General features: G+C 42.9%; 1 protein-coding gene across 5 annotated transcripts in view; it reads left to right on the top strand.

The window, feature by feature from the left end:
• SUGCT (succinyl-CoA:glutarate-CoA transferase) overlaps positions 1 to 25,871 on the top strand; it is a 282,021-nt gene that overhangs the window by 191,011 nt on the left and 65,139 nt on the right. Inside the window, exon 13 of one of the 5 annotated variants that reach the window (XM_060280557.2) lies at positions 1,488 to 1,854. The exons of the other annotated variants lie outside the window; for them this stretch is intronic. Coding sequence (XP_060136540.2) covers positions 1,488 to 1,517 — 30 coding nt within the window. The 3' untranslated portion in view covers positions 1,518 to 1,854. Of the gene's footprint in view, positions 1 to 1,487; positions 1,855 to 25,871 lie in introns of those variants that run through there. 5 annotated transcript variants of the gene reach the window in all.

Genomic DNA, 25,871 nt, shown 5'->3' with positions numbered 1-25,871 from the left:
AGTTTGGTGGAAGCTTGAGTGTCGGTGCAGGAATCGAGTTGCGGCAACACAGCTCATGCTACAAAGTAAGCTGTGTGTTTCCATGGCATATATCCTGTGATGAAAGCTTCTCTCTGAAGTAGTCACTCTTGGTAAGCAATGCATTCTTTCAAGGCACAAATGCTATTTTGTTCTTTGACAGGTAATTATAAACTCTGTCTTGGGGAGTGGGAGTTGGGGGAAGAGCAGTTCCACAAAATGCCAGCTTTCAAGTTTAGTTTTTAGTTAATCTACTTAAATCTTGTGTCTGTGTGTCTGTGTGTATATATACCTGTGTATATCATATCATTATAACATATATGCCTAACACAGCCGGCGGTTCAAAAATTCTTTGAAAGCACTTCCCTCTCAAAATTAATCTTAATGCTACGGAGACTAGCTAAGCTTTGACAGTTGAAATCAGTTGGGTATACAGTGTCTATGTATCTTTATAGATGTCGGTAACTGATATTGCAGGCCGTCCTGACAAGTGTCATCCCCTTATGAGTCATATGCATTTTATAAAAAAAACCCAGGTTAAAATGTGCATGTTTATTATGTGGCATGTGACTGCAAAAGACACCTGTGAGTTTTTATTCCTTCTATTTGTACGTTGTACGTTATCCACAAATCTTTACGGACAGTTATGTAATTCATGTGTTTTTTATATACAGCATTCTTTAATGCAAAGGATCACAAAACACTTCGGCCCTAAGCTAAAGAAAATAGGGAGACTTTAAGGTGAGATTGAAAGGGAGGAAGTGACTCAGTGGTTGAGGGGGAGCCTTCCAGATGGACAGAACAGCGCAAGTATGAGAGCGACACCCGACTGTGAAAGGCCAGGGGGAGAAAGCAGAGAGGAGGCCAAGACTTGGAAAGGCAGAGCGAGTGGAGAAATAGGTGAACATGAGGTCATAGAGGTAGGGTGGAGTGAGCCCTTGGGGGATTTGTGAAAACAAGGAAGGTATGTCTGAGCTGAAAGAAGACACAGATAGGAAGGGGGGGGGTGGCGTATTTCCCCACTTCTCCGTGGCAGCAATGCCTGGCTGCTGCAGCCGCTTTCAAGAATGATTGATTGCAAATTCATTCTGCTTGCCAAGCTTTATGTAATGTTATTAGCTGATTGCCACACTTACCAGATAATTTCCAGCAGAGCACAAGTGTAGTCTTAATTCACTTGCTCTTTCATTCACCTCCATGAAAGAAAAGAAGACAACAACAACCCCAGACCTTGTGGCTTTTATTCCTATACGAACTCCACACACACACACCCTTCTCCAAATGTTTGCTCTTTTGTGGAAAATGCAAGCATGGCTTTTCAGAACTGAGCACTGAAATGCACAGGAGGTGAAGAAAGGTGGCAACGTGCCAAGGTTGGAGAGGTGCTTGCCCTTTTCATGAGAACGGAGGGTGGGTGTAGGACGAGGAGAAGAGACTCACTTGCCTCCTCTGCATTTTTGTCCCATCAGAATGGGGTGACCTACGTCTCCAGACCTTAATCCAATCAAAATTCTGTGGGGGGAGCTGAAGGTTCAAGTAGCTACACATCAGCCTCGAAATCTTACTGACTTGGAGAGGATCTGCAAGGAGGAGTGGAACAAATACCTCCTGAGATGTGTGCAAACCTGGTGGCCACCTACAATAAACGTCTGACCTCTGTAATTGCCAACAAGGGTTTTGCCACCAATTACTAAGTCATCTTTTGCAAAGGGATCAAATACTTATTTCACTCATTATAACGCACCTCAATCTCTGACTTTTGTCTTCTGGGTTTTTTGGGTTTTTCCTGTTGTTGTTCTGTCTCTCACAGCTACAATAAACCTACCATTAAAATTATGAAACTGGTCATTTCTTTGTCAGAGGGCAAACGGGCAAATTTAGCAGGGGATCAAATACTCCCCCCCCCTCACTGTATATCAAAACTTGGTGAATGTCAACATTCACCTGTGAATGCTGACAATTCCAGATTAATTTTGTAAGTGCCCCAAAGTAAACACATGTTTTCCTACCATTCAGGCATACACAAATGAATGCTGACAAAGACATTTAATGATGATCGACATTTAGTAGCATATCACTAAGCTTTTAGTCATTCACCAAAACTTTATGAGTTTGTCAACATTTACATTTGAATGTTGACATTCACCAAATTTCGCGCATTCACCATAACGTCTTGCAGTGTAGGAGTTTTTTTGGGGGGGAGGGGTTCTTGTTTTCTGGGTGGGATGTGTGGTAGATGTAAGCAGAACAGACTCCTGAAGTCTTCTTTCTGGTCCGCCTCAGAAGCCCTGTCCCCTGGGAGCCCACCAATGAGGCTGATTGGCTCCCAACTCCACCCACAGACTCCGCCTTATGAGCTGCATGAAATGCCACGCCTGGGGCGGAAGGTTCCTGCCTTTTTCACCGACCAACGTTAAGTTGGAAACGGGGGGAATAATGTCAAGACATACAATTCTTGTTACAGAATGTAACCCTGGGGCGTTATGCGATCATATCTTTGGAGCTAATCTAACAAGAAAGAAGGCATGACAATACAAGTCCTTGAGAAGATCTTAATTAAAGGCATTATTGGTACTAGAAGTTCCTCATAATACTCATATCAAGCCACATTTACCCAAATGTGTTGGCCTTATTAGCAGAATCTCCTTCAGTGGGATGAGAATTTAAGAGTCTGATCAATAATGAACTAGCTTGCTGCCTTATTAAATTCATAGTTTCTTGGGCAGCCATTAAATAAATGCTAACTTTGGAATGTCTGCAAAGAAAGGAATTGTTGCATTTTCTCCGTAATAATTTCCCCATTCCGATTGTCTGTTAACTTGGATGGATTTAGTCCCTTTTAAATCACAGGTTTATCCATGTGCAGGCCAAATGTTTTGAGTCGGAGATATTTCACACACACACACTAAATAAATAAAGGCGCTTTTAAAGCGTCCGCTAACATCTTTTCCTTGAAAACGTCTAGGACGCACTCAGACACGGAAAGATCATAAAGTGGTGGGACATTTTAAAGAAGTGCTATTAGCTGTTTCTTAACACCGTTGGCTGGAAATGACATTTGCATCCAGAACTTGCTTTTCTTCCTTCCACATCCAGACATTTTGTCGCAACAGGATTTATAGTTTTGGCTCCGAAGTCAGGAATGATTTGATTATCTCCTCTAGCAAAAAAATTTAAAATAAAGTAAAAGACTCTGAAAAGACAGAGCATTCCTTCTTATGCATCAGAATAATGCCCAATTCTTTATCTAATTATCTTTGTTTAACTTCAGTAAATACATCCTTCTGTTGAGCCACCTGATGTTGGCCAATTTACTGCAAGTTGGGTTTCTTGTGAGATCTAGTAGAGATGGCTCAACTGTCTGAAGACTCCTACCAGAGGTGGTGGACTCTCCTTCCTTGGAGGTTTTTAAGCAGAGCTTGGCTGGCCATCTGACATGTATTATCTAGTTGAGATCCCTGTGTTGCAGGAGCTTAGACTGGGGAAGCTTCAGGGTGTCTCCCAACTCTACAATTCTATGAATCTGTGAAGCTCACCATGGATTAGCTCATGGATTAATTGATGGCATTCAGGTGCCAGCTCAGAAAATGGCTTTTCGCTGATGATTTAGTAACTTTTGTTATTTTGCTGCCGTGTTTTTGTGATTTTACATATAGATATGGCTGTGTGTCAACATTCAGTTCTCGCAAGGGCTAGGCGGTTATCTGTTACCCTTGAGGGGGAACAACCAGTGGGACGGAGGGAAACAAAAGCAAATTTTGCTCCTCTTTTCTCATGGCTCCCCTCTTTGCTGCTCCTACCACTGAATAAAAGGGACCCAGGTGGCGCTATGGGATAAACCACAGAGTCTAGGGCTTGCTGATCAGAAGGTCGGCGGTTCGAATCCCTACAACGGGGTGAGCTCCCGTTGCTCGGTCCCAGCTCCTGCCAACCTAGCAGTTCGAAAGCACATCAAAGTGCAAGTAGATAAATAGGGACCGCTCCGGCAGGAAGGTAAACGGCGTTTCCGTGCGCTGCTCTGGTTTGCCAGAAGCAGCTTTGTCATGCTGGCCACATGACCTGGAAGCTGTCTGCGGACAAACGCTGGCTCCCTCGGCCTATTGAGCAACACGACTGGACCTGATGGTCAGGGGCCCCTTTACCTTTACCACTGAATAAAGGTAAGAAAATAGGTGTGTGTTTGGGTGGATGGACAGGGGGGACTTTTGGCAATGGGGAAGTTGGGGAAGGCAGGCAGGATTTTATTCCAACCTATAATTTTATTAAGTATTTGACAAAATGTATAGACTGCTGCATCAAAATAATAATAATGATAATATCCAAGGAGTTTACATAAGATACCAGTAGTGTAAAACATTTTAGCAAAAATACTGATAAAAGAAATAAAACATGGTAAAATTATTTTTAAAAATGGAGATAAAAGCAACAGGATTTAAAAGCAAGTATACTAAATTGCAGAAACGTAGTCTAATCGCCGCAAATAAAAAGGAAATAACAGAAGTATTTAGCCGACTTTAGACCAGGAGGGAAAGAGGCAATAGGGATCACCATAGGCTCTACTTTATGTACGATAGTCTTTATTCAAGCTTTCTAATATGTATTCAATAAACAAAATTACAATTATGCAACAAATCTGTGCTGTATGCATTATGTAAATCCAGGCTGAAGTTTCCAAGTACCGAGTTGTGGGAAAGAATAAAATGGGGAAAATGTCAATTTACACAGGTGCCCCTTTGGTCTTGGCAACATTCACCCACCTGGCAAGAGTTACGAGAGGCCAGTGGTACGTATTGTGGAACCTCCTCATCTGACAACACATGCAAAAAGGAGATACCAATACCAATTTTCAAAAAAACCCAACCTTTTTTGTTCTTTCTGCATAATGCTCCTATTTGACGCAATGAGTTTCTCTGTTAATGTCCAGACTTTATTCCACCATTCCTGTATTGTAAATGGAGTATCGTAACGCCAGCAAGACTAGGAAATGTATTGGGCTATAAGCTTTTGCAGACTGAAGGCACTTCTTTAGTAGCAGTGAATTTAATCTATCTGCTTATTTTACATATTAAAAATTTACATAGTCTGGCAGTGTTTATTTTTAAATATGTCTCTTAGCCCACAGGGAATCCTGTATTTCCCACCCCACCCACAAAAATGTCTGTAGTGTAAATACTTCCTTCCACTGTTATAGATAATAGATATTACTGTAAAACACTTTGAGACCTAGATGGTGAGAAACAGAAAGTAAAATGATAAAATAAATAAATCTCCACTGCTGGGCAGTAAAGGCCAGCCAAGAACAAAAAATGTGGCTCGTTCACAAAGAAAGAAAAACCCAGATGCATTGTGTGGAATTCTTTTACCAAATGAAATACAACTCATTTTTACATGCTGTAGAACAAAGGATTGCTTTAATAGAATTAAACATTAAATTGGATTATTTGTGGAGGATTCACTATTACAATTACGGTACATTTTTTTAAAAAGTCCTTCAGGCCAAACTTTTAAGAATAAATCTAGAAACCAAACCAGCATTATGTGATGTGATAATTATAACAATTATTTTTGGAGAAGGAAATCATTAAAAAGTTAGTCTGAAAGGCCGTACAACTGACATATGATTTTCTTCTTCTTCTCTGTGGAATCTGTTTTATGTGTGCTTGGCAACTAGGAGAGGAGGAAAAAGTTGCTTTTATTGCACGGTGCTGAAATCCAAATTCAACTTTTCTTTAAAACTCATTGAAAGTGGGAGATTTTGTGAAGGCCATGAACTACTATAATACATATTCCATCAATCTATGATGCCATTTTTCTTGTTTGTATTCTTTCACCGTACACCAAATGATTGAGAATCCAGCTACTGCTAGTATAAGGTCCATTGTTAGAAGTGAATGGTCAGCGGTGTGGCCAAAAGCCTCTTGCTCTGCCTGAGGGTAGCGCATGGTGGGAATAGCTGGGTGAATAAATATTGTTTTTATGTCTACTGTACTTCTCCAGTTATCAGTGGATCACAGATTTCTTAGTAAATCCAGAAATAAATGGCCTTTCCAACAAACCTACAAGAAATAAAAATTACAGCTTTGGTAGACAAAAGTCCAGGGGTAGAATTACATATTTATGAGAAAAATGGCACTGCTGTTAAAATAGAATCTTCATATTGAGCTTTCTCCCCACACCCATCACAAGATGGCACAACTTAGACAGCTTTAAAGGTGTACGAGGCAAAATTCATGGAGGATAAGGCTTTCAGCAGCTACCAGAGCGGTAGCTAGGTGATCTTGTTTTCTAAATCACTTCATCTTAATGTGCCTACTCCTATTTGCCAATGGATATACCCTCAGCAGTCGGCCACCTCCTGGCAGCCCTCACGCGCTGCAAGGGTTCGGTGAAGCGCGTGCACGTCGTGGTGGGCCTTGGGCGCTTCGGCAGCTCCAGTCGCCATGCCCTGAGGGCCCCTCCGGGCAGGCGGCACTCTGGTGGGACGGAGGCTCCGGGCGCCGCTCAGTATGGCGGAGGCGGGCGAGGGCAGCAAGCTGATGTGGGGAGGTGCCGCGTCTGGCCTCCATAGCGTGGTGCCCCCTGGCAGCCTGGCGCCCTGGTGCATTGCGCCACCCAGCCTTGCCTTAGGGCCGGCCCTGTTTCAGAAAGCACTCTTCCGTCTTGCCGCCACTTTCTATCCTTGGTATCATGGTTGTAGTAAAATAAAAAAATTCCTTCAGTAGCACCTTAAAGACCAACTAAGTTTTTATTTATTTATTTATTTAGTTGGTCTTTAAGGTGCTACTGAATGAATTTTTTTTTATTTTACTTTGACCCAGACCAACACGGCTACCTACCTGTAACCAGAACTATGGTTGTAGTAGTAGAGTCCTTTAAGTTCCTGGGCTCTATAATTTCTCAAAACTTAAATTGGTCAGGCAACATCAATAGTATTATTAAAAAGGCCCACCAGAGGTTGTATTTCTTGCGTCAACTAAGAAATTTTAAATTGCCCCAGGAAGTGTTGATTCAATTTTACAGAGATATCATTGAAACGGTTCTCTGTAATTCTATTACTGCCTGGTATGGCACAGCCTCCAAGATGGACAAAAAAAGGCTCCAACGGGCAGTCAGAATTGCAGAAAAGGTAATTGGTGCTAGTTTGCCTTCAATAGCGTCACTTCATGCTATCCGAACTAGGAAGAGAGCAAAGCGAATTGTAGCAGATCCGTTGCATCCCGGTCATCATCTGTTTGATTTACTTCCATCTGGATGGCGCTACAGGACTCCATACACAAAAATGGCTAGGCACAGGAACAGTTTTTCCCGTTGTGCCATCAAATGGTTAAATTCGTAGTTGTGTAGGAGGCCAGTTATGGGTGGGGTTCCTTTGTTGTGTTATTGTATTGTGCAACAGTGTTTGTATAAAGTACTTTTACATTGCAATGTAGCCGAAGCAAAATTCCAAGTATGTTGGTACTTGACCAATAATAATAATAATAATAATAATAATCTTGTGCCCCTGGCAGAACCGTCCAGATTGTGCCCCCTAGCCACTGACAAATTTTTAAAACCTTTTCTTATGAGGCAATAATCAATTTTTTTATTTATGGACATATTTTAGCCATTCTTGTGCCCCCCTCTCACTTGCGCCTCTGGCGGGGGCCCACCTCGCCACCCTCTAGCTACAGCCCTGACAGCCAGGGCCGTCTTAAGTATGCCCGGTGCCCTGGCGCCGTGGTGCAACGGATCCCTCCGGCGCCCCACCCCCCGCCCCGTTTCCCAGCGTGGCGGGCGGGTGCTGTTGTAGGGCCAGCCTGTTGTAGGGCCGGCCCTGGGCCAGGGGTCGCTGCCCACCCCCTGTTGCGCCGCCCCTGCGCAGCCTCATCCGCGCCTCTCAGTGGACGCAGCGGCGCCCATGGTGGTCTGGTGCCCTGCGCCACCGGGGGCGGGCCTAGAGCCGGCCCTGCTGACAGCTACTAGTCCTTATGGCCAGGATCAGAGGCAATATACCTCCAAGTACCAAATATTGGAAGAGCAACAGTAGGAGAGGGTGGTTGTATCTGGCATCTGGTTGGTCAACTGTGGGAAACAAGATCCTGTTCTAGATAGGCCTGTGGTCTGATCCAAGAAAGCTTCTCTTATGCTCTTCTGTTAGCTGTGTGGGGGAAAAACAATAGTTATGTCAGGATGTCAGTTAGTTGTACTAGTCAGAGGGAAGGAGTCAACATGGGTTTGCCATTTTCAGCATCAGTTTGCTTGATTTTTATAATTATTATTTGTAATGTGTAGTTCTGCCCTCAGGGGGAAATAGGCATTGCTCAGTTGAAAACAGATGTCCATTGACCCTCTAAACAGGAGGGCATATTTTCTCCCTTAGTATCCAGGGGTCAGCAAAATTTTTCAGCAGGGGGCCGGTCCACTGTCCCTCAGACCTTGTGGGGGGCCGGACTATATTTTGAAAAAAAATATGAACGAATTCCTATGCCCCACAAATAACCCAGAGATGCATTTTAAATAAAAGGACACATTCTACTCATGTAAAAACATGCTGATTCCCAGACCGTCCACGGGCCGGATTTAGAAGGCGATTGGGCCGCATCCAGCCCCGGGCTATGGTACCTGTGTCCGATCCCTTGTACAGAATCCTTCACCTAAGAATAAGTGCTGGGATAGGAGGAGAGAGAGAGAAAGAAAGAAAGAAAGCCAGGTGGTTGTTGTTGTTTGTTTCAGATTAACTGTAAATACTACTTTTCATAGGATAACACTTTTAAAAGGCCTGCATTTCAAGTCTGAGCAATAAATTGGCATTGTAAATTACTTACCACTTAATGAGGACAGCTCCTCACGTCAGAAATGGAAAGTATTCCAACAGAAAAAGGAAATGGATATTTTTCTTTCTGTTTTGGGAGAGAGTTGTGGAGGGTGGGAGTAGGAACCAAGGCATATGTTCACCATACCACCTGTGTGTTTCTTCTTTTTTTCATTCAGCTTTTGAGGAATTTATTTATGCTTTGGCTTATTTGGGGCACCTTGGAAAGTGAACAATAATATTTAATTCTTCCCTTTTAAATGCATATGAGACTGAAGTTGGGTTGTTGTTTTATAAGTCTACATTTTGGCATAGAACCCTGGCTGATTAATTCCATGGAAAAGCTCATTTTTGACAATCTTTGTTATATTTTCTTTTCATAATACCCTGTATTTCCATACTGCAATCCCTTGTGCACTGAAGAACGCTCCCTCCCTCCCGCCCACCCTACACATGCAAACAAGAAGCTTCTTTTTAGGGAATTAAAAAAATAAATCAGACATCTGATTGTTGTGTTTAGACAGAGACGCATGGAAGTAATTTCTGCATATGTGAAAGTCTGTTCCTTCATGGCTCTGTTGTGCCCTGTTAAATTATTGTCTTTCTCCCTAGATCGTAGTTTTCATTGGCCTTTTGTTTATTTAACCAACTCATTTTTATTGATGCAGTTCTTTTTATATGTCTTATAAATCATGTTAATAGAATAATCTATCAACATCCAACCCCTGCTATAGCTTTACAGCCCTTGAATTGCCAATAGTGGAATTACTATTATTAAAAAATCTGTATTTCTCTCTCTCTCTCTCACTCACACACACACACAAACACACACACACAAAATTCAGTAGCATAATATGATTAGCACTTTAAATAATTCACTAAAGACCTGAAAAATTTAAGTTTTGTTTAAAGGTAAGAGTAAAGGTACCCTTGACCATTAGGTCCAGCCACGGATGACTCTGGGGTTGCGGCGCTCATCTTGCGTTAATGGCCGAGGGAGCCGGCGTACAGCTTCCGGGTCATGTGGCCAGCATGACTAAGCTGCTTCTGGCAAAACCAGAGCAGTGCACGGAATAGCGGTACCTATTTATCTACTTGCACTTTGACGTGCTTTCGAACTGCTAGCTGGGCAGGAACTGGGACCGAACAACGGGAGCTTACCCCATCGCGTGGATTTGAACTGCTTACCTTCTGATTGGCAAGCCCTAGGCTCAGTGGGCTTGTTAAGTTGTCCCCAGTGGTCTTGCTTTTGTGCTCAGTACAATCTTGAGAAATACTATTTTTCTAAACCAGTAGTTATGGACATAATTTTAGAAAATATTTGGAACCTTCAATCCCATCATTGGGGCACACTTTTTTATTATACAACCTGGATTTCATTATTTGATAAGTAACAATTTCGGGGTGCACATTTAAATGCATTGGTCCTAAACACAATCTCACTGCATGTATAAATAATCTCCAACTAAATTTGCTGAGTGAACTAGAGGTGAGCAGAAATGAGGCAATAGGTTTTCTTGAAATCTTTTGCACGCTGGAAAAAGTCCCCCCCCCCTTTTTATAATAAGGGGCATGAGCAGGAGGGAAAATATTCTCTTATTCTAAGTGATGGTAATGCTTTATGCCATCATTCTGAAATGTTGTTGTGAAGTATCCAGACCTGATTGACTACAAGGTGTAATCACGAAACCAAATTCAGAATGGAGGCAAAAACCTCTGCTGAGCTGGCCTTACGACATTTTTGCATAGCCAAATTAGTGCCATGCACCCAGCAAATACAGCACTGAAGAACTCTTCATGGTCTGGAAACAGGATTGCCACCTGTCCCTATAAAAACGTGATTTTCCTTTTTGCGCAGTCAGGCGGAGTCCCCCCAGCCCCCCAGGGCAGCCCCGAGTGGAATAATGACACAGGACCACGTATTTATGGGATTAAAAATTGGCCACAACTTTATTAAAATTCAGATGTAGGAAGACCTTGGCGCAGGCATTGGGCGTATATCCCTCCCAGCCCCCAGCAGGGGGTGGGGTGATCTTCAGGGTTGTCCAGCATGAGTGGGGGTTGGGCTAACTCTGGAGAACATATGTTCAAGCAGATAGCCCGCCCCCCCGATCGCCGCCGCTGGAAGGGGAGGGCAATAACCAGCCAAGTGGCATCGCCAAATGCCCCCCCCCTTGATGCCCGATTACGGGAACCCTGTTATTGCCGCCGCAATAGGGCGGGGGGTCACCGCCCCCACGCCCCTCCCCTTTATGTAAATGACTAAAGGATTCCGCCCAAGGCCTGCATCCACCAAAGTTGTGACGAATTGCTACGGGAAAGGCGAAACCTGCCAATGCAGGGAAAGTCCTTTCCAGCCCTTTAACAGCGACCGGTCGTAGCAGCGCCTGCGTGCGTGTACGCCTGTGGAAGAAAAACCTGAAAAGCAAGAAGCCTGTGGAAGAAAACCTGAAAAGCAAGAAAATATTTTTATTTCTATTTTTATTTTATTTTCATTTATTATTTATTTATTTATTTATTTATTTTTTAATTTCATTTTTCCTTGGACCTGTAAAGCAAGCAAAATGTTAGGGAGTGGAGGGTGGGAAAGCTCTGAATCCGTCGGCTGCTTCCCAAGAATGGCTCCTCTTCTTTGTGTGCAGGTAAGCTTACCTGATCCTACCTCGCCAATCCCCCTGGCACGCCCCCTTCGGCCGGATTGGTCGGCTGATGGAGTGGGCGGTGACTCCAGCCTCCAGCCTCAGGTAGGCAGTGCCAGCCTCCAAACTTCCAGGTCTGCCCTAGGGTTCACAAGGGGGGCTGCGCGCGACTGCGCAAAATGCGCCTCCCTTTTATGTTGGGGAAGCGGTCATTCTTGAAGAAGTGTGTCCCCTGTCGTGTTTGGACTTTAAACCGGACAACTTTTTGACGTATACAAGTTCTTCCTCCTCGTCGTCCTCAAAACTTCACGGGCTCCAGTGGGAGGAGGGGAGCGAGAGCCTGAGTGGGAATTTGTGCGGACAGAGGGTGGACAGCCAAGAGCGACAGTGACAGTTACTGTGGGATGTGAGAAGAGGATGGGGTGGGACGGGACTGGGAGGAGGAGTTTGGGAGAAAGTTTTTGCAGAGGGTGGAGAGCGAGAGAGATGGTTTGCCGAGTCCTGGTCTAGTGCGGAAGACAGAGTTTTTGCGTGAGCAGAAGTGGGTGGGTCGGAGACAGAGAGTCAAAGTCAGAGAGGAAGAGAGAGAGAGAGAGAGAGAGAGAGAGAGAGAGAGAGAGAGAGAGAGAGAGAGAGAGAGAGAGAGAGAGAAATAGATTGCTTTGAAGTCATTTCTGCAGCAGGTAAAGTAATTTTTAGCTCCTCCCAACCCGTCCTTTATTTTGCCTTACCAAAGGTGGAAATCCCATTTGGAAACATACCAACTCCACTACTGTAATATGTGCTCTGTAGGCAGGAAAAGTCTCTGCCTTTTTTTACGCTTATTGAAGACCTTCCTCTTTCAACAAACAGATCTTTACTGAAGTCTGCATCTCTCTACTGGAACTATCTTAGCTATTTTTATACAGCTCCTCCCTAGAAGTTTAAATACTAGTCTTAAATTATTATTTGACGTTGATTTACATGTTAGCTGTGTTTTTATTAATTATTGTGAACTGGCCTAGGAATCTTTTGGATGGCTGCTTGTTCTACAAATTTTCTCAATTAGTATGTAAGTGCTTTTCTCAGAGCCAAGAAGGCTTCATGTATCAGAATTTAGCTGAGGAGAAAATTGCCTGGGCAAACAGTTGGGTCATTATCAGAAGCCAAGGGAGATTTAGAGGCGTCCTTCTACCACTCACCCCATTTGCAGTTAAAAACAGATGTCCCACCCTCTTTCCATATGACTGGATTTGGGAGATTATTTTCTAATCAGGTTTATATTAGAGAGTTGCTTAACTAATAAATTGAAAGGGTTGCAAATTCATTCTACTTCTGTGGGTTGAAAGTATATTCAGTGATAAAAGCTGTCCTCCAGTGTTTTGCCTCAGAACTGGCCCTGATATACCCATATTGTTCCTATTACTACCACATCTGAGCTTCTGTAAGCAGAACAGTTTTTATTATATAATTTACCCCAAATGATTATTAATAGATTTGGTTCAGCACCTTGTTTGATGAAGTGTCGTCTGTTGTCTTGCTTGGCACTTGCCTTCTCCCTTAGGACACAAGAGGCGACAGTCTTGATCAGACAAGAGGCGCCCAAGTGACTTGGCACATCAACAGATGCTCACAATTTTATGTGATTCAGCTTAGCCAGAAGCTGGTTTATTCCTTCTGGAATAATATGTAACTTAATATTTTCTGTTTGTGATGTTACATTTGGCTGAGCACCGTCCATCGGAATGACGGTCCACCTTATATGTGGGGTGATGCAACTTTGTATGTGTGTGGCCTTTGTCACAGAAAGTGCCTTGTTCACACTGAGGCTAAGAGGGTGTCTTTCTTCTTTCCTTCTGATGTTTGATGTTGATTAAATCCTTCACTTTCAGACAGAACACTTCTTATAGGAAAAGGGTTAGGCATAGCCAGGATGCCTTACTTACAGCTTGAGCACACTTCTCTATTTATCATGTCTCACTACTGATCTCACATCTGTTATTGATGGGGAAACATATGTTTCCACTGGGCTGACAGCATTCTCAGGCCAGAATTGTAGCACCACTAGATTTCCAGTTTCTTCTAAATAGCAGGATGCAAATATGGGTTCTCAAAGTATTTAAAACAGCACACTGGTTATTCACACAGGGCACATCACCCAGCAATATTTTCGCTGTCCTCAACCATCTTTCGCTCCTTGCAGAAGTTATTAGAGAGTTTGGTGCTGCACAATATGTCACATATGTGGTGCCTGCTGGAATAAACAGTGCACAGCAGACTTCTCAGGTGTGCATCCATTGGGGAACTATTGATCTCCATGTGATTTTTACACATACTTTAGCTTATTCAAAAATCCAAATGTGAAATCCAGCTCATGGAGCTTTGTCTGTAACATTCTTCTACTGCCTTAGCCTGCAAGCTCATTGTTGGATTGAATATGTGCTTATGCTAGCAGAAGTATTAAAGGATCCATCTAGAAATGCCATAGTTTTACTTCAAGTGGCATATTAAATATATGTTTTGTCACTTTGGTGGCCAGACTATGGCACAGGTGTCAAAAGTGGGAAACTGGCGTGCCTGGAGAGCAGCAGGGACTCTGTAACATTGTCAGGCCTACTGTCCTCCTGCGCCCCTCAAAAATAGTGTTGCTGGCTCCTCCCCAGGTCAGCAGATGGACCATACTGTAGGCTCCTCAAGAAAACACTCTTTTATACTCTACACCAGGCATCCCCAAACTGCGGCCCTCTAGATGTTTTGGCCTACAACTCCCATGATCCCTAGATAACAGGACCAGTGGTCGAGGAAGATGGGAAACGTAGTCCAAAACATCTGGAGGGCCGAAGTTTGGGGATGCTTGCTCTACACTATAAACACTAGCTACAAAGGTTGATGCTGCTTTATCACAACATAACGTATGAGGAAACAGAAGTGTACTTGCCATAGATGTGAGGTCTTGTTCCTTGACTGTAATAGAACTTGGCGTGACGAGCATTTGCATAAGGCAATCGACTTCAAGGGATGAGCCCCTTGAAGGGATGAGCAAACCGAAGCAATTCCACCATGATTTCACTTGTTCTGAACTGATTTTTGCCAGCTGTGAATCAGGCCTTGGGTTCCCTTAGAATCCATGTCAATGAAATGGTTCTTCCATTGTATTTTGAGCAATCATTCATTTTTTCCTTAGTTTTTTTAGAAGTTATCTGGCCTTCCCTCTAAGGACTTCGGTGTGGTATATATAGGAATTTTCCCAACCCCATTTTATCCCCACCAACAACCTTGTAATGTGGGTTAGACTGAGAGGCAGTAACTGGCAGATCACTCAGTGAGCTTCATGACCAAGGGGGATTTGAACTCTAGTCTCCCAGGTCCTGATCCATCACTACATCATACTGGCTCTTACTTATATGTTAGGAACTTTTTGATTCTTTCATTATGGGAATTAAGCGCAGTCATAGAATCATAGAACCGTAGAGTTGGGACCCAAGGGCCATCTAGTCCAACCCCCTGCAATGCAGGAATCACAGCTAAAGCCATCCAACCTCTGCTGAAAAACCTACAAGGAAAGAGAGTTCACAACCACCTGACGGAGTCTATTCCACGGTCAGCTCTTACTATCATAAAGTTCTTGATGATGTTTAGTCAGAATCTCCTCTCTTGTAACTTGAAGCCATTGGTTTGAGTCCTACCCTCCTGAGTAGGAGAAAACAAACTTGCTCCATCTTCCATGTGACAGCCCTTAAGATATTTGAAGATGGCTATCATATCTCCTCTCAGACTCCTCTTTTCCAGGCTAAACATACCTACCTCCTTCAACCACTTTTTTCCCAGTATGACGAGGAACCATGAACTCTTTGAGTTCAATCAGTCAACCAGTTACAAATCCACCTAACAGTTACCTTGTCCATCCACATTTTACCAGCTTTCTCTCAAGAATGGGGAACTTTGACAAAAGCTTTACTGAAATCAAGATACACTATGTCCATAGCATTCCCCTGATCCATCAAGCTTGTAACTCTATCAAAAAAAGAAATGAGATTCATCTGACATGACTTCTCTTTGAGAAACTCATGCTGGGTCTACTAAGATTAGATTACTATCACAGCATCCTTTACTAAGTGCTCACAGACTGACTGTTGAATTACCGTATGTGTTTTGGACATTTCCTGGTATCAGGGTCAAGCTCAGCAGTCAGTAGTTACCTGGGTCTCCCTCCCCCCTCTTTTTTTTGAAGATGGGGACAACATTTGCCTGCCTCCACTTTGCAGGGACTTCACCTGTTTTCCAAGAATTCTCAAAAGATTCAAAAACACAACTTTTCTTCTGCCTATATTTTATAGAGTGACCGACTTCTGTCATTAATAATAGACCAGCTTTTAATTAGGTTTTTGGCCTGGTCCTCTTTGACCAGTCAAAGTTCCCTGCAGGTGAATAGGTATGCCCTGGCTGATAAACTGAGTTCAGATGGCACATTTTATAGTCACTTAGGGCAGTGGCATATTTTTGATATTTCGATCTTTCCCAAGAGCAGAAGACGGAAATGAATAGTGTAAGTGATATTGTGCAGCTTTCTCTGCCTTCCCATCCATCTCCATCTCTGCAGCCTGAGTCAGGTAGGGCCCTCCGGGTCCTGCTGTTATAAAAACCCTTTAGCTGCAGCCGTCAACTTTTCCATCATCGTATTAAAATATTGTTTGCAGCGTTGAGTGCAAAAGCGATGTAAATTTAGCCTAAAGATGACTACAAATGTATAGGGTGTGGAAGAAAAGGTGCTGATTGAAATGATCATTATGTGAAAATCAGCCTCTGAAAACCCCAAAGGGACTTGGCTGCTTGTGAGTGATATTCACAGGAAAATAAAATAAAATGGTGAGGGTGGCAGGGGGATAAGAGGTATGTCTGACAGATTGGCATAACAGTATCCCATTTGACATGATGTTTCATTTACAACTGTTTCCTGTTGCCTCTCACATACACAAAAAATGTGTTTTTCTGAAGAGTGCCTTCAGGTCCTACCTGATTTCTGACTCATTAGACGAAGAGGTGTAACTGCCTTGTGGGGCATCTTGAGGAGAAGAAAAGGCTAAGGAATAAACCCTACGCAAATCCGGAGTGGAGTGCCTAAGATGGGATCTTGTATGTCTTCTTCCGGCAACTCCTGCAGCCAAGCTGGTGCCAAACATCTTGCTCTGTTTTCCTTTGGGCCACACCGGTGAGGCTGAGAGGGAGGTCTTGTCGTCTTGGCAGCTCATACACACTGCCCAGGCTTATGCTCCGGGGAGATCACTTTGGGCCGCTAACACAGCAAAAACAATGTGGGAGGCAGCAGTTACAAGTTGCTAGTCTCTGCAGCCACAGCAGACGCTGTGATTCTCCAGCCATTTGACTTCACCCCTGAAGGCGCACTCCGTTGCACTCATGGTGAATTCCGGCACCTCTGTTTCTAGAAAAATAGCAGTGCCCGAGACAGAGGGATGCCAATGAGACTTAAGAGGGATCAATTCGAAAAAGCCCAATTGGGTAATAAAGAAAAAATAATTTACAAAATCTTATTAGAGTGGGAGACTAAGGAATAAATGACAAAGGCTTCTATGATTCAATGCGAAATTGATCTGGCTCACAACATATACATATCTTGGGAGAGACTGTGGAAAACAACAATAAACTTTTTGGCATGTGGAGGAGGAAGTCCGTTCCACTGTTGATCAACTCGTCCTTGCAGAAAGCTCTTCCTGATGTTTAGTCAGAAGATCCTTTCCTAGTAACTTGAAGGCATTCGCTCGGGTCCTACCATCCAGAGCAGGAGGAAAACTCCATTCTCTGTCTGACAGCCCTTTAGATATCTGAAGATGACTGTCATAGGGTTGCCATATTTCAAAAGTTGGAAATCCGGAAACAAAATTTGTCGAACTTTCTTTGCCAATTTTTAAAATCTTTCTTTAGTTTTACCCAAAGTTGTGGAGCTTTGTTGGCAAAATGGCAAAAAAATGACATTTTTGAGCTATTTTAAAGGGGAAAAAATGCCCAAAAGACACTGCTGACATGGGTTGCCATACATCTGGATTTTTCCAGACATTTTTTCTGCTGATTTATCCACCCAAACACTGCTTCTGACTGCAGTATTCTGGGGGTATGTCCGAGGAATTCTGGGCATATGGCCACCCTAAGTATCATATCTCTTCAGTCTCCTCAGCCTAACCTACCTCACAGAGTTGTTGTGGGGATAAAATGGGGAGGAGGAGAACCATGTTTGCCACCTTGAGCTCCTTGGAGAAATCATAGCATCTTATGGGATGGGTCATTTAGCCCAACCTCCTGCAATGCAGGGAAAGGATATATTAATTAATGCAGGGAAAGGATATATTAAATGTAATAAATGAATGAAAACTTCAATGTTTAGATGAGCCAATTTAGATACGCTGACAAGCATTTGAATATATAATTTTTATCATGTATATTTTAACTGCTCATTTTATTAATATTTTCAAATTATTTTGGTTTAATTGTTTTTAGCTTCTGACTTTTTGTTGGTATTTTTAATGTAGGTGTTATGTTTTATGCAAACCACTCAAAATCAAGGAAAAATACAGCCCTAATTTAAAACATACAAAAGTTAAAATACTAAAGCAGATTAGGAGATTTCTAACCTTGTCTAAACAAGAATCCTATTAGCAGGTGCCAAAAAGTGTACATTGAAGGAGCCTGCTTGATCTCAAGAGGCAGGGAGTTCCAAAGGGCAGGTGCTGCCACACTAAACAATTGAGTTCTTTCAAATACAGAGCGGGTATTATGTGGCTTATGGTTAGCGAGTATTTGTTCGAAATAAATAAATAATAGATAAAATGTGTTGTTCGGACAACTGGAAATTCAGAAAAAAATGTTCCTCTTGATTTTAAAGTGCTAGTATAAGGCTACCAGATTTTTTTTCAATGAATCCAGGGACACTTTTCAACTTCCATGGATTTTGTAAGGGGACTGATTTGTGAATCTGGGGACTGTCCCCAGGAAACGGGGACATCCGGTAACCTTATGCTAGTAGCATTAAATTGGTTGCATTGCTAAGAAGATCTTCAGTTAACATGGTCAACAATATGTTTTTCAGCCTTCATACTTCTTCATACATCTCCATTTCCATCTTTGCATGTGAAGTGTGTGCACGTCATTCCAGCTTCCCTGCTCCCTTTGTATTTGCACGGGAAATGTGCAGGTATTAAATTTAAACCCTAATTTTTTAACATGCCTTCAGGACTGATTCTGAAAGCTTATTCTTCAGGGACCAGAGTACCATCTCCCCTCTCAAAACATAAAGAACCAAAACTTTTATTCATAACATTTTCCGTGATCTGTTTCCCAGACTCAGCTTTGCAAATAGTTTCCTTTTCTTAAAACACACACACACACAAAAACCTTTGCTGTCTTGCAGTTCAATTTCCTGTAGCACCAGTTATGCTGAGAATCACAGCCGCCGTATTATCTGAAAAATTCTGGGTTGTAACGTGCAAACTAAGCTGGGGAAGGGTAAGGGAAAAGAGGGAGGAAGTTCCTTCCGTTCCTTAAAGTAATTGTCCCGATGTGATGGATATTGCAGTTACCTGTCTGGGGCTGGAATATCTCTAGGCAGAGCAGCCCACAGCAACATCACTTCATTACTGCTCTCAGTAACTTCACGCTGGGCAGCAGTTAAAATGAGAGGTGATTAAGGCAGCGCCTCGCAACAATGAAAGCATTTTGAGGTCACAAGATAGAGCAGACCCATTTGCTCATGTTATTGCTCAAATGCCTTTGGATAGAAGGGGTTTTTTTGGGCAGGGAGCATGGGAATTGAGAATGATTTTCCTCTGTAAACCAGTTAATGCCAGTTGAATTGCTTTCTTTTCTGTTCTTTTTATTTGTGTCTCTGTGTTTATTCAAGGAAACTTGTTTCCAACTCTGCTCTGGATCAGGGCCAAAACAGATGTGATGTGGGAGGCCTGTGATTGGAGCTCCCTTTTTATTTCTGTAACTTTTAAGGCTACGGTCCCGTACCCTTTTGCCTGAGATTAATTTAGAATAGAATAGAATAGAATAATTTATTGGCCAAGTATCAACCATACTTGGAATTTTGCTTCAACTACATTGCAATGTAAAGAAAAGAAAAAAAGTACCTCATACAACCACTATTCCTCTACAATACAACAGCACAGCGAAAAGACCCCCTTCCGTCCACAACTACAGATTCAACAATTTGATGGCACAAGGAAAAAGCTATTCCTGTGCCTAGATGTTTTTGTATATAGAGTCCTATACAGGTGGCGTTGTGGGTTAAACCACAGAGTCTAGGGCTTGCTGATCAGAAGGTCGGCGGTTCGAATCCCTGCAACGGGGTGAGCTCCCGTTGCTCGGTCCCAGCTCCTTGCCCACCTAGCAGTTCGAAAGCACATCAAAGTGCAAGTAGATAAATAGGGACCGCTGCGGCGGGAAGGTAAACGGCGTTTCCGTGCGCTGCTCTGGTTCGCCAGAAGCAGCTTTGTCATGCTGGCCACATGACCTGCGGACAAACGCTGGCTCCCTCGGCCTATAGAGCGAGATGAGCGCCGCAACCCCAGAGTCGGACACGACTGGACCTGATGGTCAGGGGCGCCTTTACCTTTACCTTACTCTATATTTATAAAATGAGCAGTTAAAATATACATGATAAAAATTATATATTCAAATGTTTGTCAGTCTATCTAAATAGGCTCATCTAAACATTGAAGTTTTCATTCATTTATTACATGGATGGGAGTAAATCAAACAAGTGATGACCAGGATACGAAGGGTCTACAGCAATTCTCTCTGCTCTCTTCCTGACTCAAGCAGCATAAAGTGTCTCGGTTGGAGGCAAACTAACACCAATTACCCTCTCTACCCACCCGTTGAATTGAGTGGGACTTGCTTCTGAGAAGACATGTGTAGGATTGCACAGCTGCAGACTTATACATACAAATAGCTGTATCCTCTCTTCCCCTGCAGCGGACCTTATTGCTTGGTGCAGAGGGAAAGGGGCAAGTACCTTCTCTCACCACATTTGCTCTCATGAAAATTGCATCCCCTTCTCACGTGATGGCTTTAACTTAAAAAAAAGAAAGAAGAAGCTATTATTAATATCTGCTTTGGCTGTTCTCACTTGGTTGTCACATATAGATTTCAGTACAAGATATTAACAGTTGCTTTACTGATGGAATTTTATTTAATTTTGAAGATGCAAGTGACAGAAAACACAGCAATACAGCAAAATCACTAAGGGTATAAAGAAACTCAGTTGCAATCCTTTTTATAAAAAATGTAACAAGCTTTATTAATAGTCTTACAATAAAGGTAAAGGGACCCCTGACCATTAGGTCCAGTCGTGACCAACTCTGGAGTTATGGCACTCATCTCACGTTATTGGCCGAGGGAGCCGGCGTACAGCTTCCAGGTCATGTGGCCAGCATGACAAAGCCGCTTTCTGGTGAACTAGAGCAGCACACGGAAATGCTGTTTACCTTCCCGCTGTAAGGTAAAGGTAAAGGGACCCCTGACCATTACGTCCAGTCGTGACCGACTCTGGGGTTGCGCGCTCATATCGCATTATTGGCCGAGGGAGCCGGTGTACAGCTTCCAGGTCATGTGGCCAGCATGACAAAGCCGCTTCTGGCAACCAGAGCAGCACATGGAAACGCCGTTTACCTTCCCGCTGTAGCGGTTCCTATTTATCTACTTGCATTTTGATGTGCTTTCGAACTGCTAGGTTGGCAGGAGCCTTCCCGCTGTAGCGGTACCTATTTATTTACTTGCACTTGACGTGCTTTTGAACTGCTACGTTGACAGGAGCTGGGACCGAGCAACGGGAGCTCACCCCATCACAGGGATTCGAACCACCGACCTTCTGATCGGCAAGCCCTACGCTCTGTGTTTAACCCACAGCACCACCCGCGTCCCAGTCTTATAATACATTACATATATATAGTACATCTCTTAAAGTAAATTGAAATTTCAATTATGTACACAAAAAATGGAAAAAACCACACTTATCTTTTCTTACATAATTATGAACCTTAAGCTTCAACTGTATTTATGCTACTTTTTATGTGATTATTAACAAAAAATTATTAGCAAATATTATTAACAAAAAATATCATGAAACTTTGGACTTCCTGTCAATTCCTGTTGTATGATTTTATTCTATTATTGAATGTACCTACCATTATTAATCTATTCTTTATATATTCTCTAATACATTCTTACAGCAATTTGTACCGTTGCTCTTATTTCTCATATATTTCTTTATCCAAGGTCAACCAAATGCTGCCATAGACAAAAAAAACCCACAGGTATATTTTTGTATATATCTCTTATAGTTATCCCATTTTTTGTGCAAATTCTTGAACTGCCCCTTAGTTGCAATCCTTAACAGATCATGCTTATGGAACAACCAGCGCATGCGCATTCTGTATACACATCATACACAGAAAAAAAAATACAGGCACCTGGATTTGACTGGAACCTGGAAACCATGATGCCATAGACCAGGCATCCCCAAACGTCGGCCCTCCAGATGTTTTGGACTTCAATTCCCATCTTCCCCAACCACTGGTCCTGTTAGCTAGGGATCATGGGAGTTGTAAGCCAAAACATCTGGAGGGCCGCAGTTTGGGTGTGTGTGCCTGCCATAGACTTTTTTAAAATAAAAAAAAGAGAATTCCTTGCTTGCTGAGTGAGTTTGTACATAATCATTGTATTCCAAATTGTATTAATCCATTGCTGTTTTGATGGTTGCTTTGGAGACTTCCAGTTATGTGCCATACATATCTTTGTCGCTATATACAATTGCTTAAGAATAGGTTTAAAATGGTGACACAGCATACTTGGGGAGATATCTGTGGTGTAATGTGGATAAATTCCTAATAGTAATCAGTGACCGAATCACTTCTAAACAGTTGTGCTGTGTCAGCTTTTACAGGTCAGCTTGCCCTAGAATCATATAGTTGGAACAGAGCACCAGATCACCCTTCCCGCTTCCAGTTGTTTTCTTCTATTTATGGCAGCATTTTATTGAATACAAAAAGGAAGAGCGGTCCTATTAAGCATTTCCCATGAACAAACTATTGGACTATTGTCCACGATGCTAAACAATGCTGCAAGAGCAAAAAGATGAGTAAGCTGTGTCTCTTCCTTCAATGAAGAGACGGCAGGCGGCCTTGTTCACTTACCAGCCATTTCTCATGGTTAATCTTTCTTACATACAGGAATTTAAGCAGCTGCCTTATTCCTTTATTGCATCATTGGTCCTTCCAGCTCAGTACTGTGTATGCCAGGCTTCCTCAACCTTGGCCTTCCAGATGTTTTGAGACTACAATTCCCATCATCCCTGACCACTGGTCCTGCTAGCTAGGGATCATGGGAGTTGTAGGCCAAAAACATCTGGAGGGCCGAGGCTGAGGAAGCCTGGTGTATGCTGACAGGCTGCAGACGCTTTGAGGTACAATGGTACCTCATCATGTCTACGGGATCCGTTCCGGAGCCCCGTATGCAACACGAGCCGTACGCAAAATGAAGTGCTGCATCGGCGCATGTGCATGGCGCAATGCGGCGCTTCTGCGTATGCGCATTGTGTCATTCATTGCGTCTGCGCATGCGCGAACCACTGAACCCGGAAGTTACCTGTTCTGGTACTTCCAGGTTCGGCACGTATGTATCCCGTGTTGTACGCAACCCGCAGCATTTGTAGCAAGAGGTATGACTGTATAAAGCTTTCTTGGCCATGCATGGAGGTGCCAGGAACAAAACCTGGGACCTTTTGCATGGAAAGCTCTGTCTGGGTGATGGCTAGCATTTACAATGTCACAATTGATTTTCCCAACGACTTAAAATTACTAGTAGGGACTGCCTAAGAGGGAATGCATTAATAAGAATTAAGCACCACAGGAAATCACACAAACATTGTGTGTTTGTTGCAATTAGACCAGCAAACTTTTTCAGCAGGGGGTCAGTGCACTGTCCCTCAGACCTTGTGGGGGGCTGGACTATATTGGGGGGGAAATGATGCAAGAGTACTATGAGCCCTGGTTGCTGATTACCTGTGTCTTGCGAGTGGCAGTGACTGGCGGTGGCAGTGGTGAGATGATGAGTGGCGTGCGAAAGGGCTCTGAAGAGGGGCTGCTTAAATTGGCGGCCGCTGAAGCGCTGCTGCTGCTGCTGCTGCTGCTGGCACCAACAAAGCCCAGTCCTCTTCCTCCTCTAGGCAGGGCGGGGAGAAACCAGGAGGGGGGAGGGAGGAGGCGCCGCTGCCGTGTGAGGAAGAGGGAAAGAATGTGCGCACTGGCAATTCACGCACCATCCGTGGGCCGGATCCAGAAGGCAATGGGGCCTGGTCTTAGTTTGCTGACCCATGAATTAGACCTTACTCTCTGATCCTAAATGCCTTACCTAGAAGTAAACACAATTCATTTTATACAAATATTGATAAACTGCTCTAGAAGGAATTTGTGGGTAGCTGTTCACTGGAGGTGATGTCTTTTTGTGTCAACAATTATTCCAAACCTGACGCATGGAACTTCCTTCTTGGTAAGAGTTCACATTACACAGAAGCTAGCAGTAAATTGGAAAGAAAATGTTACTGAGAAGTGAACCCAATGGCACTTACATCTTAGGAAAATTCATAACATCTGGTAACATGTGTTGGAAAGTTTGGTTTTGTCAAGATGATGGATGTGGTTTTATACACGTGGGGTGTGTGTGTCATACTTTGCCTCTCTCTTCACCTGATGACTAGTGTTAAAGATGCTTCCATGGGTGACTATCAGGAGTTATTTTTATGTAAGTTCCTGTTTGATTTGTCTTTGGGAATAGAGAATAGTTGCTCCATGTTTGTAAAATAACAAAACTTGTGAAATTCACTACTCTTCTGAGAGTAAATTGAAACTGCAATCGAGGGCAGGGTGGTCTGACATGCAACCTGGGGGTCACATGTGGCAAGCAATGGCTTTTTTTTTGGCATTTTATGCTTCACCCAGCCTTTGTGCTGCCTTCCCAAAGCTGGATAAGCAAGGTCTAAGGGCTCTGACAGGGTCCTGCAGTCCTCCCTCCTCCTTCCCAAAGCTTAGCACTTTCCCAGCTTTGGGAAGAAGGTGGGAGGGCTCTAGGACCCTGTCAGAGCCCTTAGACCTTGCTTATCCAGCATTGGAATGGCAGTATGTGTGTGTGTGTGTGTCAATTTTTGGCCTTGTGTTCCCCCACCCATGCAATAAGGCAATGGGTGCTCCACGGGTTCTGTGTCAAAGTCTTCCTGCGACCCACTTTGTATGAAAGTTGAACTGCCCTGATCTAAGGAGACCAGTTATGTAACATATGATGAAAGAATACAAATCCGAAGGCAAATTCTTATGTTTGACTTCATTTACTGTAGTTGAAGTCATCCAAGTTTAGCCTTTGTTTGTAAAACGTTGTATGATTCTTTATCCCTGTCCTGTTGTGTATTATATTCCTAATTATTTTTGCAAGATGTATATTACAGCGTTTTGTAGTATTTTTATTACTATCTGTCCTCTTTCTTTGTGTGATAAAATATTTTTTAAAAGATTCCATGTAGAAAGGGTAAATGAAGAAGATTCATCGGTAAAGTTGGGACAATCATCGCTTGGTTTATTAAGCTGAGATATACACAAGAGCAATCCAACAAGGAAACTCCCTAATTAATCATAGTTTTCCATTTTCTCTCAACTTTGAAACTATGCTGACCAAAGTTAGAACAAGCCAGGAATTTAAACTAACTTCAAACCATCCAAATGTGGTCATGGACTAGGTGTGGACTTACAATGTTGCTACAAATATACCAGTGTAATGCCAATATATTTCACACCAAACTAAGCCTCCTGGTGTATATTTTGCTCTAGGAGGTTTAGTTTGGTCAAAATTGAGTATACATTTCCAGAGTCAATGCTAAAAACATGACTTCTGATAAATGAGCCCCCATAGCTGCTAGAGGGCCGTGAAAATTTGTGTCCCGGGCTTTTAAATCTCCTCTACCCTTGTACTATCTGAAACCAAAGGGGTGCATTGGTTGCCGGGTGTGAATTTTTTTCAACTATCCTACCCTCCTAATGTCATTGTTGAGATTTTCAATAAAACATTTTTTTAAAAGACTTTGAACGCAGAATGTTTGAAAGGAGGAAACTCACACGCACACAAACACACTGGGTTGACTCCAGACAGGTGAGCTGAGGTCCTATTAAAATTAATGGGACAAGTTAGTGATTGCTTGCTTTTCATTGAAATGTGTAATGGGAGTTAAGTGCAACTAACTTTGTCTGGATCCAACCAATTATATTCTGTACATACTTAATTATTGCATGAAATGTAGCCTTGGACGGCAGCAGCAGCTGGTCACTTACTGTAATGGTAAGATGGAAGCACAGATCTTCTGCATTTGTTGAAAAAAAGAATACTGG

This window comes from Zootoca vivipara, chromosome 11 (genome assembly GCF_965207765.1).
Source record: "Zootoca vivipara chromosome 11, rZooViv2.hap1.1, whole genome shotgun sequence".
Taxonomy (NCBI): Eukaryota; Metazoa; Chordata; class Lepidosauria; order Squamata; family Lacertidae; genus Zootoca; species Zootoca vivipara.
Note: the sequence above shows the minus strand (reverse complement) of the source record. Positions and strands in the feature narration are given on the sequence as shown.